The sequence below is a fragment of the Pseudophryne corroboree genome, chromosome 1 (assembly GCF_028390025.1).
Source record: "Pseudophryne corroboree isolate aPseCor3 chromosome 1, aPseCor3.hap2, whole genome shotgun sequence".
Classification (NCBI taxonomy): Eukaryota; Metazoa; Chordata; class Amphibia; order Anura; family Myobatrachidae; genus Pseudophryne; species Pseudophryne corroboree.
The window spans coordinates 665,317,638-665,336,627 of record NC_086444.1 but is presented as its reverse complement, the minus strand read 5'-3'; the positions used below and the strand labels follow the sequence as shown (position 1 = coordinate 665,336,627).

The window sequence follows — 18,990 nt, the reverse complement described above, 5'->3', positions numbered from 1 at the left end:
ATGGGGGAGGGGTCCGGAGGCACTGAAGGTGGGGGAGGGGCAGGGGTGCCACGGGTGGGAGAGGGGCAGTTGTGGGGATATTGTGGATGGATGAAGGGTTCCGGAGGTGCTGTTGGATGGGAAGGGACGGGAGTGCCGGGGGTTGGGTAGGGGACCGCAGGCACCATGGGTAGGGTAGGGGCAGGTACGGGTGTTGCGGCGGATGGGAAAGGAGGTCCGGAGGTGCTGCAGGTGGTGGAGGGGCAGGTGCGGCGGTGCCATTGGTGGGGGAGGGGTGGGTGAGGGGGGGACCGCTGATGGAGGAGGGTGTCTGCAGATGCTGCGGGTGGAGGGGAGCAGGTGTTGGGGGAGACATATAAGGGGGGTGAATGGTGGAAGGGGCCTGGAGGTGCTGTGGGTGGTGAAGGGGTGGAGGAGTGGGAGCCACGGGTGGTGTAGGGGGTCTGGAGGCACAGCATGTGGGGGAGGGGTGGAGTGCCGCATGTGGTGGAGGGGAAGGTGCGGAGGTGTGGTGCATTGGGGAGAGGTCTGGAGGCGCTGCGGGTACTGTACATGCCATAAAAGGTAGTTGGAGGGTATGCAGTAACAGAGCCAGGACAGGGGTGACAGGGTCAGTACAGGGTTGACGGGGCCAGGACAGGGGTGACGGGCCAGGACAGGGGTGACGGGGCCAGGACAGAAATGATAGGGACAGGATAAGGGTGACAGGGCCAGGATAAGGGTGAAAGGGCCAGGATAAGGGTGGCAGGGCAAGGCCAGGGGTGACAGGGACATGACAGAACACAGGGCACGGGAGAGATTGGTATTAGGGACAAAACAGTGGTGACAGACAGATGTGTCTTACCGGAGTCACTGCTACTGGCTGCTGCTGTTCCACTCCAACCTGTTGGGATCTGCTGCTGCTGGAGACTTGGCATGGCTGACTCTCTCAGGCTGGAGTCCTGCTTCCTCTGCCCGTCCGCATCCCTCCCCCCCTCCTCAGTCACACACCGCAGACCTCGCGCAGCTGCCGGGCACTGTGGTAAGGTGAGACTGGAAATGACTGGTTAGCCCCCAGGAGATGCTGCGGCTGGAGGGAGGAGGGGGTCATAGCATGCACGTGGCGCGGACCTCACGGCTTCCGGGCACTGTGGTAAGGGGAGACTGGGAGTGACTGGTTAGCTCCCAGGAGACGCTGCGGCTGGAGGGAGGAGTGGGTCAGAGCCTGCAAGCAGCTCGGATTTCTGCAGCGCTACCCGCCAGCTAAAGTGTGTGAATGAGCTGGGCGCACTCCACTGCGGGTGGCAGCGCTGCAGCTAGCGGTGGGGTTGCCGGGGCTGGAGATAACAGAGGCAGTATGGAACCTGCACAGCAGCAGGTGCCCCACTAAACTGCAGCTAAGAAGCGTGGAGTGTGCCAGAAAGTGACGCTCCTCCGCATCAGAGAGACCCTGCTGAGTATGCCGATGTGGGGGGTCAAGCACACAGTGAGCCGGTGCCCGTCTGTCTGTATGACATACCCCTCACACACCCCCATACCTCCCAAATGTCCCGATTTTCGCGGGACAGTCCCATTTTTTGGGGTCTGTCCCGCTGTCCCACCCGCGGGTCGCAATGTCCGGCGGTGGGGGGGGGGGGAGGGGGCGGGGCAGTTGGAAAGCTCCTGTACTCGCTGTTCTGCTTAGCAGAGCAGCGGTGAATAGTGGAGACAGAGGGAGAGGGGGCATCAGGGGGTACGGATTAATGGGGGGGTTCCAGCAGCAGAGCCGGATTAAGGTGGGGGGGGGGCAGGGCATACGTACCGTTGGCCCCACAGTTTTAGGGGACCCCCCGGCTGGAGTAGCTCTGTCCCAGCTCAGAAGCTACCCCCCCGTCCTGCCAGTAACAGCGGCAGCATTGTGCTACAGTCAGCGCACGCTGCTACGTGTAGGCAGGTCTGTGGTGTTGCAGGGAGGCAGCAGTCTCCCTGCTTTCTTCTGCCTGTGCGGGTGTGTAGGGGGGGGAGCGACCACCTCCTCTGGATTTAGCCCTAGCTGAGGGGCCAAAATCCCATCAAAAAAATAAAAATCGAAATTTGCATAAGGGGGCGTGGCCGCGCGGGCGCGATTAGGCCACGCCCCCAACCCACAGCAGGCACAGCAATGAGATAGGGCTCCCCTGTCACAAGTGCCCTGGGCCCCCCGGACTCATAATCAGCCCCTGGGAGCATGCCAGCAGCTCACAGAGCGCTGGGCATGCTCCCTCACTGACGAAAACGGAGACCCTCCCGCGAGGCCACGCCCCCTTTTCGCCGAGTGTGTGTGTGTCCCTCCTTCTGCCTGGAGAAAGCTCCTGCAGAAAGCTGGGAGGTCTGCACCCCTGCCTGTGCCATGCCCAATGCCCATTCTATCTGCTTCTGCTCCTAGTCTCCTGTAGAGTTGGCCAGATCTCTGTGACTCATTTGACTAACTCCGCCCACTGTTGTAACTCCGCCCAGCGTTAGCAAATGAATCACAAGGTCACAGAATAGGGCTATTATATAGGAGATATGCAGATGCAGTCACATTTTGAGATACTTAAAACTCAGCAATTATAGTATATGCACTTTTCTGTACAAACTACTTCTGAGCAATGTGCGCCTAATTTACTTCCAACTCTGCACGAGTCTATAAGTGTCTTTAGTTTCACCCGGCTCTCCCTCACTATGTGCTGATTAATGACATGGAGAGCTGTGAAGCCCCTTGCTGCTGTTCCTCCATGTTGGTAATGGGCTGGGTGTGCTGTGCCGGGCTCTTAGTTCAGCCTTGAGCATGGATGGCTTGAGAACCTAAAGTGGACGGGTTAGTACATCATTATCATGCGTATTGAGTCACAACAACAGCAGCCATTTTAGAGAACAATATACAATAAAGGTAGCATTGCAGAGACCATTGTTCAATACAAGTAGCATTCCAGAGATATTATACAGAGTGTATCCCATAGACTGACACACACTAGAGAGGGCATTCCACAGACCAAAGTACAGCAGAGCGAGTAATCATAATACAAATATACAGCACAGGACGCAATCCTTAATAAACAATACACAACACAGAGAACATCCCAAAGACAAATACAGTACAAAGATCTTCCGTTCCCACTGGGAATTCCCAGGTACAGTACCTAGATGAAGTACAAAAAGCAAGTCCAATATGCAAGACAAAAGAACATTCCAGAGACCATTTTAGTAACTACCATACAGTATAGAGGCCATTCCAGTGACTGATATACTGTAGAATAGAATAATAATCCTAGGGACCATCGTATAATACAGAGAACAGCCTAGTAATTGCTATACAATACGGAAAGCATTCATGTGATCATGGCACAATACAAACATCTTTACTGCACCCTCCACACAATACACAGGGCATCCTAGGGATCACTATACAATACATAGGGCATCCAAGAAATTGCTACATAATACAGAGAGATTTCTAGTGATTGTTATACAATAGAGAGCATCCTAATGACAACCATAAAAAAAGATAATCCTAACAGCAATTAAATACAGAGTGCATCATAGTAACCACAAAAATAAAATAATCAAACAAACAGCAAAAATAAATAAAACAACAAACAAAAAACAACATACAAAAAAGTCTATGTTGTATAACTTTTCCATTCTGTGTTCTTGTCATATCATTCAATGCTTAATAACCACACTATGGCCACTACTCCCAAATGAAGCTTACTCTGCACAGGTATCATCCAATGGCATTTTCCAATTTGTTGCTATACAGCAGCAGAAGTGGATTATTTACCATTATTGCCTGTAAAATATGCCAGTGGCGGTGGGTGTCCGTAATAAACCTTATCATAACAGCAGCAAATGCCCCATGGTCCATCCGACCCATTCTCACAATGCCAAAATGCCTCTCCACACAAAATGAAAAGTAGGGGCAGCACTCAATGGGAAAGGGGTTCGGCACCATCTTGCGCTCCAATGGGACATGCATGCATCCAGGAGTTCAATTCAAAATTTTGTACTTTCTTCAAATACGAAGCCCATTTCCTACCACTGAATACATTATTCCTCCAGTATATCTACATCATAAATGATGATCACAATTTTAAAATAAATTATATGAAGACATTTAGGGCTATTTATTAGCTATAACAACAAACCATACTAACTGTTTTCTTGGTCCTTGGTAATTATACTTATTAGCAAACTGACAGGAGAGTTTGATAAGAAAAGTAACTCTAGCAGCTTACATCTATGGGGTGTATTCAATTCATGTCGGATCTTCTCCAACGGCAAATGGCCAGCATTCCGACATTGCAAATTCGACTTGTTAACAAGTCGAATCTGCATTACCCTTAAACTGTCGGAAACAGCCGTGCTTCCGACAGAAACACATGGATCGGCCTGTAACTCGCAGATCCACGTGGTTTTTGACAAGTGCCATTTTTTCCGACAATCGGAAAAATGGCACATGCATTGAATAGGTCGAATGCAAATTCGACCTATTCCTGTTGGAAAGTGCTGGTATTTCAGACTGTTGGAAATACTGGCACTAAATGAATAGACCCCTATGTCTGTAGTACTGTATATTAGACATGTTTTAACGAGACACATTTACTGCAGAAATATCTTCAGAGGCCAGCAGCTTTGCTTATGTGGTCAAATATATGCTTACTAATGGATTTTAACCTTCCCGTCGACATGAATGAATCTTCACAAACAAAATTGGGGTAATGTGTTTTAATCTATTCAAACAGATAAAGATGAATGTCAGGTGGGATCACACAAGGTTTGTGGAGAACACACAGCCTGCAGCAATACACATGGGAGCTACTACTGCACCTGTCTGAAAGGGTACCGACCGTCCAACAACAATGATGACTTTATACCAAATGATGGCACTTTTTGTAAAGGTAAGTATAGAAACACTGTGACCTCTGTGGTACAAGGAAATCATTTACCTGAGATATGATGTAACCTGACATGAGCATTACTTATTACACAAAAGTACTTGGATTCTGGCTAAAATAGGATTTCCTTGAAGCTTGTGACTTGGAAGGTTCAGATTGGCCATTAAACCCTCTGTTTGGCATCAAACTAAATAAGTCCCTATTTTAAATTTGATATACAGAAACTTATTGAAAGGAAGTTTCTTGAACATTTATGACAACATTTTTGGGATATTGTTTATGTGTGCTACATACAGTAAAATGATTTTCAACCCTATGGCAATGCCTTTACCTGGATTTTATTATGGGCTACAGTGGTGGCTCCCGAGGTGGGGCTGCAGCGCAGTCAAAAATTCAAATAGGGGAGGCACACAAACTGCCATTGTGTCCTGGACGGCAATGTTTGGCAGTATTTGGAATGGGAGTTGGTGTTGCTCCCCTATTTGAGTTTTGGACTGCGCTGCAGCTCCCCCTCTGGGACGGCCACTGGTGGGCTTTGTATAATACACACTTGTTGATCATAGGTTTGGTATATTTATCCATACATAACATACAGTATAACACACAAGGCATGTTTGAAGCATCCTCAGTCATATAAACATAATACAGCTCCTTTAAAGGTTTAGGGATCTATTTACTAATCCTTGGAGAGAGATAAATTACCAGCCAACCAGCTCCTAACTGCCATGTTAAAGGCTGTGTTTGAAAAATGACAGGAGCTGGTTGGTTGGTGCTTTATCTCCATCCACTTTATCTCTCTCCAAGGCTTAGTAAATAGACCCCTAAGTGCACCATTAAATACAACGTCTAGACAGAGCAGGAGAGCACCCCCCTCCAATACTAAGGTCACAAAATGATAAAATGGCTGTGATGCGGAGGAGGAGATGGGGCATAGGCAGAAAATACCTTCCTTTCCTTGTACTCCAGGATTCTGAAGATAAACTTTGTAGGAAGGATTAGTGATTTGCTAACTGGACCTTTAAAGTCCACCGAATTGGACTTGCCCTATAAGAAGTACATATTTTTTAGGGTAGGAAATGTTATTGAGATAAAGAAAACCACCTAAATATGCTTTGTTACAAGCTACATTAAAAATACATGGAAGATAACTTCAGATATTCACTCAAAGTGACCTCTTCTTTACAGCCTACCAACACTCCTCCTAATTCTCTACTTTCTCCTCTCCTGACCGTCTCTTTTCCTCAGTTCATCTTCTAATTGTTCACCCTCAAGTCTTCATAATATTATAAAAATAATAATAATAATAATAATAATAATAATAATAAAAAAAAAGTCTATGAACTATAACACTTCATTTTATTTTAATTATGTATGCATATTAACTAAGTAGGACAGCTAACAGGGGCAGTCTGCACATGTCCTACCTATTTACATTCCACTCAAGGTGGTGTATGGTACGGCAGAGTGAAATATTTTGTAGTTACTGGTAAATTTCGGACTGACTAATGGGAAATTCACCACTGTCTATAGCACAATCCTTGTTTCCAATAAGTCTTGTCTATAGTCTCCTAGAACCTTTCAGCAAGTCTGACACTGTGCTCAGTCTTTGTTGAGTACAGACTCACTGAGTGCTGTACTGCCTTTCTCTACCCGTTATGCACCTGCACTTGCCTGTCAAGATACAGTGAATCGCCCAACCCTGGGCTTTTGTCCTTATCCTACCTACAGTATTTTGTTGGTTTATTACTCAATGATATGTAGAGTTAGTATGTACAGATGTATCCTCATACACCGTTGCTCATAGCGCGCTATTTAGGGTCCTGAATCGCGAGTTGTAATAACGTTATGGCGTGCGTTGTGTCCCACGCCATGTTATACACATTTTCACCGCTAGGTGGCGAATGCTCCATGTTAAGCACGGTGCAGCGCGTTCACTGAGAGTAGAACACATCATATATTTACCTGGAGAGCCAGCTCATATCGTCGTCAGCAGTGGCATAATGGTTACAGTGTCTGCTTGCAATGCGTGCATCCCGTGTTCAATTCCTGTTGAGACTAGAATTTTTTTATTGAAAAAAAAATGGCGTGGGGTCCCCCCTCCAAAGCATAACCAGCCTTGGGCTCTTCGAGCCGGTCCTGGTTCTAAAAATCCGGGGGGAAAACGGTCAGGGGATCCCCCGTATTTTTAAAACCAGCACCGGGCTCTGCGCCTGGTGCTGGTGCATAAAATATGGGGGACAAAAAGAGTAGGGGTCCCCCGTATTTTTTACACCAGCATCGGGCTCCACTAGCTGGACAGATAATGCCACAGCCGGGGGTCACTTTTATACAGTGCCCTGCGGCCGTGGCATTAAATATCCAACTAGTCACCCCTGGCCGGGGTACCCTGGGGGAGTGGGGACCCCTTCAATCAAGGGGTCCCCACCCAGCCACCCAAGGGCCAGGGGTGAAGCCCGAGGCTGTCCCCCCCATCCAAGGGCTGCGGATGGGAGGCTGATAGCCTTGAGAAAAATGACAGAATATTGTTTTTTTCCAGTAGTACTACAAGTCCCAGCAAGCCTCCCCTGCAAGCTGGTACTTGGAGAACCACAAGTACCAGCATGCAGGAGAAAAACGGGCCCGCTGGTACCTGTAGTTCTACTGGAAAAAATATATCAAAATAGAAACAGGAGACACACACCTTGACAGTAAAACTTTATTTCACACATGTCGACACACATACATACTTACCTATGTTGACCCGCCGACCGGCACGTCTCGTCTCCGACGATCCGGGGTACCTGTGAAAAAAATTAGGCTCACCTGATCCAGGGTCCGGGAGATAATCCACGTACTTGGCAAAAAAACAAACCGCAATTACCCGTGCCAGCGGACTGAAAGGGGTCCCATGTTTACACATGGGACCCCTTTCTCCGAATGCCGGGACCCTAACGTGACTCCTGTCACTGAGGTCCCTTCAGCCAATCAGGAAGCGCTACTTCGTGGCGCTCACCTGATTGGCTGTCTCGCGTCTGAGGTCAGACAGCGCATCGCAAAGCCTCTCCATTACTTTCAATGGTGGGAACTTTCCGGGCAGCGGTGAGGTCACCCGCGGTCAGCGGCTGACCGCGGGTAACCCCACCGCTGACCGGAAAGTTCCCACCATTGAAACTAATGGAGGGAGTTGTGCGATGCGCTTCTGTCACTTCAGAGGCACATACAGCCAATCAGCAGAGTGCAAGGACGTTGCGCTCGCTGATTGGCTGAAGAGACACTTCTGTGACAGCAGTCATGGGGGTGTCTTTGCATTCGAGGAAAGGGGTCCCATGTGTAAACATGGGACCCCTTTCAGTCCGCTGGCACGGGTAATTGGTTTTTTTTTTTATTACAAGTCCGTGGATTATACTCTGGACCCTGGATCAGGTGAGTATAATTTTATTCACAGGTACCCCGGATTCTACAGTGACGAGGGAGACGTGGCAGTCGGCGGGTCAACATAGGTAAGTATGTATGTGTCGGCAGGTGTGAAATAAAGTTTTACTGTCACGGTGTGTGTCTCCTGTTTTTATTTGGGTATTTTTTTTCCAGTAGAACTACAGGTACCAGCGGGCCCGTTTTTCTCCCGCATGCTGGTACTTGTGGTTCTCCAAGTACCAGCTTGCGGGGGAGGCTTGCTGGGACTTGTAGTACTACTGGAAAAAACAATATTCTGTCATTTTTCTCAAGGCTATCAGCCTCCCATCCGCAGCCCTTGGATGGGGGGGACAGCCACGGGCTTCACCCCTGGCCCTTGGGTGGCTGGGGGGGGGACCCCTTGATTGAAGGGGTCCCCACTCCCCCAGGGTACCCCGGCCAGGGGTGACTAGTTGGATATTTAATGCCACGGCCGCAGGGCACTGTATAAAAGTGACCCCCGGCTGTGGCATTATCTGTCCAGCTAGTGGAGCCCGATGCTGGTGTAAAAAATACGGGGGACCCCCTACTCTTTTTGTCCCCCATATTTTTTGCACCAGCACCAGGCGCAGAGCCCGGTGCTGGTTTTAAAAATACGGGGGATCCCCTGTCCGTTTCCCCCCCGGATTTTTAGAACCAGGACCGGCTCGAAGAGCCCGAGGCTGGTTATGCTTTGGAGGGGGGACCCCACGCCATTTTTTTTCGGGTTTTTCCCATTCCATTTAAAAAAAAAAATAATAATAATCTTTTTAAAAATATATAAATAATACTTGTGCCTCCAAAAAAAACAAACCAAGTACCTAATCCCTTCTAATATAAATATGGTTTGTACACAGACACCGGACAAAATCCGTTAATAGTACACCACATCAAAACATATTGTATATTTACCTGGAGTACCAACTCATATCATGGTCAGCAGTGGCATAATGGTTACAGTGTCTGCTTGCAATGTGTGTATACCGTGTTCGAATCCTGTTGAGACTAGAATTTTTTTTCTTTGTGTGAATTTATTTCATGTCATTTTTAATGGAATGGGAAAAGTCAGAAAAAAAAATGCGTGGGGTCCCCCCTCCAAAGCATAACCAGCCTCGGGCTCTTCGAGCCGGTCCTGGTTCTAAAAATCCGGGGGGAAAACGGACAGGGGATCCCCCGTATTTTTAAAACCAGCACCGGGCTCTGCGCCTGGTGCTGGTGCAAAAAATACGGGGGACAAAAAGAGTAGGGGTCCCCCGTATTTTTTACACCAGCATCGGGCTCCACTAGCTGGACAGATAATGCCAAAGCCGGAGGTCACTTTTATACAGTGCCCTGCGGCCGTGGCATTAAATATCCAACTATTCACCCCTGGCCGGGGTACCCTGGGGGAGTGGGGACCCCGTCAATCAAAGGGTCCCCCACCCAGCCACCCAAGGACCAGGGGTGAAGCCCGAGGCTGTCCCCCCCATCCAAGGGCTGCGGATGGGAGGCTGATAGCCTTGAGAAAAATGACAGAATATTGTTTTTTTCCAGTAGTACTACAAGTCCCAGCAAGCCTCCCCTGCAAGCTGGTGCTTGGAGAACCACAAGTACCAGCATGCGGGAGAAAAACGGGCCCGCTGGTACCTGTAGTTCTACTGGAAAAAAAATATCCAAATAAAAACAGGAGACACACCGTGACAGTAAAACTTTATTTCACACATGTCGACACACATACATACTTACCTATGTTGACCCGCCGACCGGCACGTCTCGTCTCCGGCGATCCGGGGTACCTGTGAAAAAAATTAGGCTCACCTGATCCAGGGTCCGGGAGATAATCCACGTACTTGGCAAAAAAACAAACCGCAGTTACCCGTGCCAGCGGACTGAAAGGGGTCCCATGTTGACACATGGGACCCCTTTCTCCGAATGCCGGGACCCCACGTGACTCCTGTCACTGAGGTCCCTTCAGCCAATCAGGAAGCGCTACTTCGTGGCGCTCACCTGATTGGCTGTCTCGCGTCTGAGGTCAGACAGCGCATCGCAAAGCCTCTCCATTACTTTCAATGGTGGGAACTTTCCGGGCAGCGGTGAGGTCACCCGCGGTCAGCCGCTGACCGCGGGTGACCTCACCGCTGACCGGAAAGTTCCCACCATTGTAACTAATGGAGGGAGTTGTGCGATGCGCTTCTGTCACTTCAGAGGCGCATACAGCCAATCAGCAGAGTGCAAGGACGTTGCGCTCGCTGATTGGCTGAAGAGACACTTCTGTGACAGCAGTCATGGGGGTGTCTTTGCATTCGAGGAAAGGGGTCCCATGTGTAAACATGGGACCCCTTTCAGTCCGCTGGCACGGGTAATTGGGTTTTTTTTTATTACAAGTCCGTGGATTATACTCTGGACCCTGGATCAGGTGAGTATAATTTTATTCACAGGTACCCCGGATTCTACAGTGACGAGGGAGACGTGGCAGTCGGCGGGTCAACATAGGTAAGTATGTATGTGTCGGCAGGTGTGAAATAAAGTTTTACTGTCACGGTGTGTGTCTCCTGTTTTTATTTGGGTATTTTTTCCCAGTAGAACTACAGGTACCAGCGGGCCCGTTTTTCTCCCGCATGCTGGTACTTGTGGTTCTCCAAGTACCAGCTTGCGGGGGAGGCTTGCTGGGACTTGTAGTACTACTGGAAAAAACAATATTCTGTCATTTTTCTCAAGGCTATCAGCCTCCCATCCGCAGCCCTTGGATGGGGGGGACAGCCACGGGCTTCAACCCTGGCCCTTGGGTGGCTGGGGGGGGCACCCCTTGATTGAAGGGGTCCCCACTCCCCCAGGGTACCCCGGCCAGGGGTGACTAGTTGGATATTTAATGCCACGGCCGCAGGGCACTGTATAAAAGTGACCCCCGGCTGTGGCATTATCTGTCCAGCTAGTGGAGCCCGATGCTGGTGTAAAAAATACGGGGGACCCCCTACTCTTTTTGTCCCCCATATTTTTTGCACCAGCACCAGGCGCAGAGCCCGGTGCTGGTTTTAAAAATACGGGGGATCCCCTGTCCGTTTCCCCCCCGGATTTTTAGAACCAGGACCGGCTCGAAGAGCCCGAGGCTGGTTATGCTTTGGAGGGGGGACCCCACGCCATTTTTTTTCGGGTTTTTCCCATTCCATTTAAAAAAATAAAAAATAAAAAAAAAATAATCTTTTTAAAAATATATAAATAATACTTGTGCCTCCAAAAAAGACAAACCAAGTACCTAATCCCTTCTAATATAAATATGGTTTGTACACAGACACCGGACAAAATCCGTTAATAGTACACCACATCAAAACATATCATATATTTACCTGGAGTACCAACTCATATCATGGTCAGCAGTGGCATAATGGTTACAGTGTCTGCTTGCAATGCGTGTATCCCGTGTTCGAATCCTGTTGAGACTAGAATTTTTTTTTTTTTGTGTGTGAATTTATTTCATGTCATTTTTAATGGAATGGGAAAAGTCAGAAAAAAAAAATGCGTGGGGTCCCCCCTCCAAAGCATAACCAGCCTCGGGCTCTTCGAGCCGGTCCTGGTTCTAAAAATCCGGGGGGAAAACGGACAGGGGATCCCCCGTATTTCTAAAACCAGCACCGGGCTCTGCGCCTGGTGCTGGTGCAAAAAATACAGGGGACAAAAAGAGTAGGGGTCCCCCGTATTTTTTACACCAGCATCGGGCTCCACTAGCTGGACAGATAATGCCACAGCCGGGGGTCACTTTTATACAGTGCCCTGCGGCCGTGGCATTAAATATCCAACTATTCACCCCTGGCCGGGGTACCCTGGGGGAGTGGGGACCCCTTCAATCAAGGGGTCCCCCACCCAGCCACCCAAGGACCAGGGGTGAAGCCCGAGGCTGTCCCCCCCATCCAAGGGCTGCGGATGGGAGGCTGATAGCCTTGAGAAAAATGACAGAATATTGTTTTTTTCCAGTAGTACTACAAGTCCCAGCAAGCCTCCCCTGCAAGCTGGTGCTTGGAGAACCACAAGTACCAGCATGCGGGAGAAAAACGGGCCCGCTGGTACCTGTAGTTCTACTGGAAAAAAAATATCCAAATAAAAACAGGAGACACACCGTGACAGTAAAACTTTATTTCACACATGTCGACACACATACATACTTACCTATGTTGACCCGCCGACCGGCACGTCTCGTCTCCGGCGATCCGGGGTACCTGTGAAAAAAATTAGGCTCACCTGATCCAGGGTCCGGGAGATAATCCACGTACTTGGCAAAAAAACAAACCGCAGTTACCCGTGCCAGCGGACTGAAAGGGGTCCCATGTTGACACATGGGACCCCTTTCTCCGAATGCCGGGACCCCACGTGACTCCTGTCACTGAGGTCCCTTCAGCCAATCAGGAAGCGCTACTTCGTGGCGCTCACCTGATTGGCTGTCTCGCGTCTGAGGTCAGACAGCGCATCGCAAAGCCTCTCCATTACTTTCAATGGTGGGAACTTTCCGGGCAGCGGTGAGGTCACCCGCGGTCAGCCGCTGACCGCGGGTGACCTCACCGCTGACCGGAAAGTTCCCACCATTGTAACTAATGGAGGGAGTTGTGCGATGCGCTTCTGTCACTTCAGAGGCGCATACAGCCAATCAGCAGAGTGCAAGGACGTTGCGCTCGCTGATTGGCTGAAGAGACACTTCTGTGACAGCAGTCATGGGGGTGTCTTTGCATTCGAGGAAAGGGGTCCCATGTGTAAACATGGGACCCCTTTCAGTCCGCTGGCACGGGTAATTGCGTTTTTTGTTTTTTTACAAGTCCGTGGATTATACTCTGGACCATGGATCAGGTGAGTATAATTTTATTCACAGGTACCACGGATTCTACAGTGACGAGGGAGACGTGGCAGTCGGCGGGTCAACATAGGTAAGTATGTATGTGTCGGCAGGTGTGAAATAAAGTTTTACTGTCACGGTGTGTGTCTCCTGTTTTTATTTGGGTATTTTTTTTCCAGTAGAACTACAGGTACCAGCGGGCCCGTTTTTCTCCCGCATGCTGGTACTTGTGGTTCTCCAAGTACCAGCTTGCGGGGGAGGCTTGCTGGGACTTGTAGTACTACTGGAAAAAACAATATTCTGACATTTTTCTCAAGGCTATCAGCCTCCCATCCGCAGCCCTTGGATGGGGGGGACAGCCTCGGGCTTCACCCCTGGCCCTTGGGTGGCTGGGGGGGGACCCCTTGATTGAAGGGGTCCCCACTCCCCCAGGGTACCCCGGCCAGGGGTGACTAGTTGGATATTTAATGCCACGGCCGCAGGGCACTGTATAAAAGTGACCCCCGGCTGTGGCATTATCTGTCCAGCTAGTGGAGCCCGATGCTGGTGTAAAAAATACGGGGGACCCCTTCTCTTTTTGTCCCCCGTATTTTTTGCACCAGCACCAGGCGCAGAGCCCGGTGCTGGTTTTAAAAATACGGGGGATCCCCTGTCCGTTTTCCCCCCGGATTTTTAGAACCAGGACCGGCTCGAAGAGCCCGAGGCTGGTTATGCTTTGGAGGGGGGACCCCACGCCATTTTTTTTCGGGTTTTTACCATTCTATTTAAAAAATAAATAAATTAAAAAAAAAATAATTTTAAAAATATATAAATAATACTTGTGCCTCCAAAAAAGACAAACCAAGTACCTAATCCCTTCTAATATAAATATGGTTTGTACACAGACACCGGACAAAATCCGTTAATAGTACACCACATCAAAACACATCATATATTTACCTGGAGTACCAACTCATAACATGGTCAGCAGTGGCATAATAGTTACAGCGTCTGCTTGCAATGCGTGTATCCCGTGTTCGAATCCTGTTGAGACCGGAAATTTTATTTTTTCTGGTGAATTTATTTTTATATATTTTTTTTTTAATAAATACACTTGTTTGGTCTGTTTTTCTTTCCCGCTGGGCTCCATTATGTTTTGTACACAGACACCGGATAAAATCCGTTATGGGTATACCACATTGCAGGCGGTGGGGAAGCAAATTCAGTTTGCACGCATTGTGGGCTACAGATTCAATCCACGGTTTGTGGACTGCATCCGGCGTCTTACTGTACATCAGGCAAAAATGGCAGGGAGACGCTATGTTAGAGGGGAGCTTCTGATCCTGCTTAGGTGGCGGGACCGGCCATTTACTACGAACTCGGAGAAGCGGCGGGCTTACAATAAAGCCCGCCTTGAGATCCGAGCAAAATATGGCCAGTCCTGCAGCCTCAGGTCACTCCAGAGGAAGTGGAGTGATCTGGTCACCAGGGAGCCCAGGAAACTGGAATTACTGCGGCTGTCCCTGAGGAGTAAGTACAGTCCAGTACTGCACATTATTACTACTGTATTTAAGTAATGTACATTTCTCTAATGTCCTAGAGGATGCTGGGGTCCATTTAGTACCATGGGGTATAGACAGGTCTGTAGGAGCCATCGGCACTAAATGACTTTAAACGTGTGGGCTGGCCCCTCCCTCTATGCCCCTCCTCCAGACGTCAGTTTAGAAATTGTGCCCGGAGGAATCTGTTTGGATGGGCGACCATGTTAAGGTCGACAGTCATTAGGTCATTAGGTCGACCACTATTGGTCGACAGTGACATGGTCGACATGGACTCATGGTTGACACATGAAAATGGTCGACATGACAGGTCAGCATATGAAAGGTCTCCAGTGATGAATACTCACCACTCTTCTGACTTCTGGCTCTGTTAGGGGGTGGCGGCAGTGCTGCGGGAGTGAGCACTGGCCAGGCTTGGGCTATGTTCAGTACCCTCAGGAGCTAATGGTGTCCTGTCAGCGGAAGCAGAGCCATGGAACTTAATGAGAAGTTGGTTCCTACTTCATACCTCCCAACTTTCTTATGTTCTAAGGAGGGACACATGCGTGGCGAACCCGCGTGCTCCCGAAAAGGGGATAGGGCCTATGAAAAGGGGCGTGGCTTCGCGGATGCCCCGCAATTGCTAGCCACGCTAAGCAGGGCAGCGAGATCTAGCATGCAGGCCAATCTAGCACCAGCGATAGCGATGCGCAGAGCTGCACATCGCTATCGCAGTGGGAGGTACACACGGAGCGATCATGCGTAAAATCTAAGCAATCTAGTCAAATCTAAGTGATCGCTCCGTGAGTACACCCCTTAAGTCCCACAAAGCAGGGAGACTTGCCAGCAGCATCCTCTAGGATGTTAGAGAAATACAGGCATTCCGAAACATACAGTACAGTATCTGAGTGAGCCTAATAATGAGTATACTGTGAGATACTGTATGACATACTGTACAGTATGCTGTATCCGAAGTGGTGCATTCATGAACAAACTCCATATGCAGTAACCTTTTTGGTTGCTTTAAGAAATATCCTTCACAATATGGCAATCCCTGCCCCCCAGTCAAAACCTGTTTCTGTAGAAACTAGTGTTCAATTAGCAGCAGTTGAATGTGTATTCAGATTAAAGTGGATTAACTAGTGTCTGCAGAAATGGTGTTTGACTGGGGGGAGGGACAGCCATACAATACTGTATAGCAGTGATTTTCAACCTTTTTTTTTAGTCACGGCACACCGAATAATATTTTAAAATTCCCAGGGCACACCATCAGTTCCCCACAGAAAAAAAACAAAAAACACACATTGGCCCTCACAGTAAAGAAAAATCCACACATACATTGGCCTACACAGTTGCTCCCCACATAAATCATGTTGCTCACCACATTAATTATTCCTGTAAATCAATCACATTTCTCCCCACATAAATCGTATTGCTCCCCACATTAATTATTCACATTGTTCCCCCCATAAATCCATATAAATCCTTATTCTCCCCACATAAATCTTATTGTTCCCCACAGGAGAAATAAAATAACAAATATTAGCCCCTACCGGTCAGCTGTCCTCCTCCCTGTCCCTCGGTTGCGGGCGTTCATAGTGGAGTGCTGCAAATACTGAGCAGGGGGCGGTTGGGCAGGTGTGGATGTGGGTTGGCAAGGAAAGCTGTGTATGCAGGCGGGAACTGGAAGATGTGTAAGCAGGCAAGTGGGCTGGCTGGGTGGTAGACGCGGCAGCAGTGACCTATGATATCACACCGCCGCGTCTTCAAGTCATAGGTCACGGCCGGAGCATGACTGATCCTCTAAAAAGAGCCCGGGCCAACAGTTCACTCTGAAGGTGCAGGACACTGCTCTAGCTCCGCGGCACACCTTGCAACTGGTCGCGGCACACTAGTGTGCCACGGCACACTGGTTGAAAAAGCCTGCTGTATAGTATACTGTAAATGACATTTCTTAGCAAACAGAAAGCCCTCCTTGTGATACATTTCTCTGTGAGTGAAAAATTGCACCAGCAAATCACCTCATACAGTAACTGTCAATTTTCAAAAACAGTCTGTACCATGACAGTTAGGAGCTGATTGGCAATGGCTGAAACATTACTTACTGAGTAATAATGCAGTGGTACTGATCATCAGGGCAGCGGGCGGCAGTGGAGCATAAACCGAGAGGAGCAGCTGCAGCAGTTTATCACTGCTGCTGGGCTGCCCCTGTCACCCCAGGATCAGAGTTGGCAGCAGGTGTTGTGGCAGCCTGGATGGTGTGCATGGCTTATTACACCTGCATTAAAATAAATGTTGCCAGCATGAGGGGTATCAAATGCAAAAAGGATATATACAGCATATTCTCTTGCATACTGTATATCAGTGTGCCTAAGTTCACGGCTCCCTTATATTATAAATTATCATATGTCACTTCAAATGCTGCCATAATATCTAAAAGGGGGAGTTCTGCCAGCCGTAATATCTAAAAGGGGACTCCACCTGCCGTAATGTCTAAAAGGGGGCTCCGCCTGCCATACTGTGTAAAAGGGGGCTCCACCTACATACTGTACTGTAGGGGTGTCCCTTATTCATGTTATGACACACATTAGTGCCCCTCATACACAAAGCCCACAGCAGTAGCACCCCTAATACACATAATGCCTACAGCAGTACCGCCCCTTATACAATGCCCACAGTAGTATTGCCCCTTATGCTATGGCCACTGTACTGTTAGTGCCCCTTATGTACAGTAGAGCCCATAAAAGAAATGCCCCCAGTAGTAGTGCCCTTTATGTCCCCAGGAGTGCCCCTTATGTCCCGCTTATAAAGTGACTCCTATGCAATGCCCGTAAATCTCAAAAATAAAAATAGACGCTTGCAGGGGTGATCAAATATTTATTGTCACTGTAATAGGCACTGGAACTTGGCCGGTACCTGTTTTATGGGAAAAAAAATAAATGACTGTAAATACTGTACTGTACCAGGCCCCAAGGAACCCTATAAAGCACAGTTTACGTGACATCATGATGTTCCACAGCAGAGACATGGGGAGGCTCAGCCACAGGAGCAGGGAAAGGCTAAAGGGGAAGCTGAGGCACAGTGGGAGGTGTAGGATAAGAGGCACAGGGTGGGGAATAAGGTTTAGAAACAGTGGTGAAATGAGCCTTAACTTAACAAAAATGTCTTACCAGGACGAGGCGGGTCCGCAAATGCCAGCGGCGGAGGAATTGGTCCAGGGGTGCCTGTATTAAACACATTGGCCACAGCATTACCATTGTCCCCAGCAGTAATCAAACAAAAGCATTCATACCCTCATGGTTTACTGTACATTTCACAAGGTGCAAATCGCACCTGGGGCCTAATTCAGATCAGATCGTAGATGTGCTAAATTTAGCACATCTATGATCAGTTTCATAGACACTGGTAAATCTCAAAAATAAAAATAGACGCTTGCAGGGGTGATCAAGAACCAATTCAAATATTTATTGTCACTGTAATAGGCAAAATCAGTGCTGGGGTCTTCCAATCATAAATTACAGTACAGTATTTACTGTTACAGCATTCAGTATGTGCAGTAATGTACTGTACCCAGGGCGTCAGCAGCGGATAAGATGGCGAAGGGCCCAGCAGCAGATAAGGTGGCGAAGGGCTCGGCACCACTCTTTCACTGCCATAGCGGGGACCAGCGCCACAAGCAGTAAGTCTTGTACTCTCTTTATTGGGTACTCTTTATACCAGTGGTTCCCAAACGTTTTTGAGTCACGGCACCCCTAGGCCAAAAGTTTCTTATTGAGAAATTTAGAAACAAATAAATAAACAAAAGTAAAATGTGCTTGTACAGTACTGTATGTCATCCTTAAGGTTCAATTACTGTATGTGGTAAGGGACAGGATTCACTTCTGATTGCCCAAATACTGTACTGCTATGGCAGTGAAAGAGTGGTGCCGAGCCCTTCGCCACCTTATCTGCTGCTGGGCCCTTCGCCATCTTATCCGCTGCTGACGCCCTGGGTACAGTACATTACTGCACATACTGAATGCTGTAACAGTAAATACTGTACTGTAATTTATGATTGGAAGACCCCAGCACTGATTTTGCCTATTACAGTGACAATAAATATTTGAATTGGTTCTTGATCACCCTGCAAGCGTCTATTTTTATTTTTGAGATTTACCAGTGTCTGTGAAACTGATCATAGATGTGCTAAATTTAGCACATCTACGATCTGATCTGAATTAGGCCCCAGGTGCGATTTGCACCTTGTGAAATGTACAGTAAACCATGAGGGTATGAATGCTTTTGTTTGATTACTGCTGGGGACAATGGTAATGCTGTGGCCAATGTGTTTAATACAGGCACCCCTGGACCAATTCCTCCGCCGCCGACATTTGCGGACCCGCCTCGTCCT

General features: G+C 48.5%; 1 protein-coding gene across 8 annotated transcripts in view; it reads left to right on the top strand.

The window, feature by feature from the left end:
- The window catches only part of SUSD1 (sushi domain containing 1), a 669,144-nt gene that overhangs the window by 131,614 nt on the left and 518,540 nt on the right, over positions 1-18,990 (top strand). For all 8 annotated transcript variants that reach the window (XR_010175769.1, XM_063914696.1, XM_063914695.1 and 5 more), the window contains exon 3: positions 4,722-4,877. Coding sequence is in view for 7 of the 8 variants with exons in the window: in XM_063914696.1 (XP_063770766.1) it covers positions 4,722-4,877 (156 nt within the window). In the remaining variant the exon portion in view is untranslated. The remainder of the gene's footprint in view (positions 1-4,721; positions 4,878-18,990) is intronic.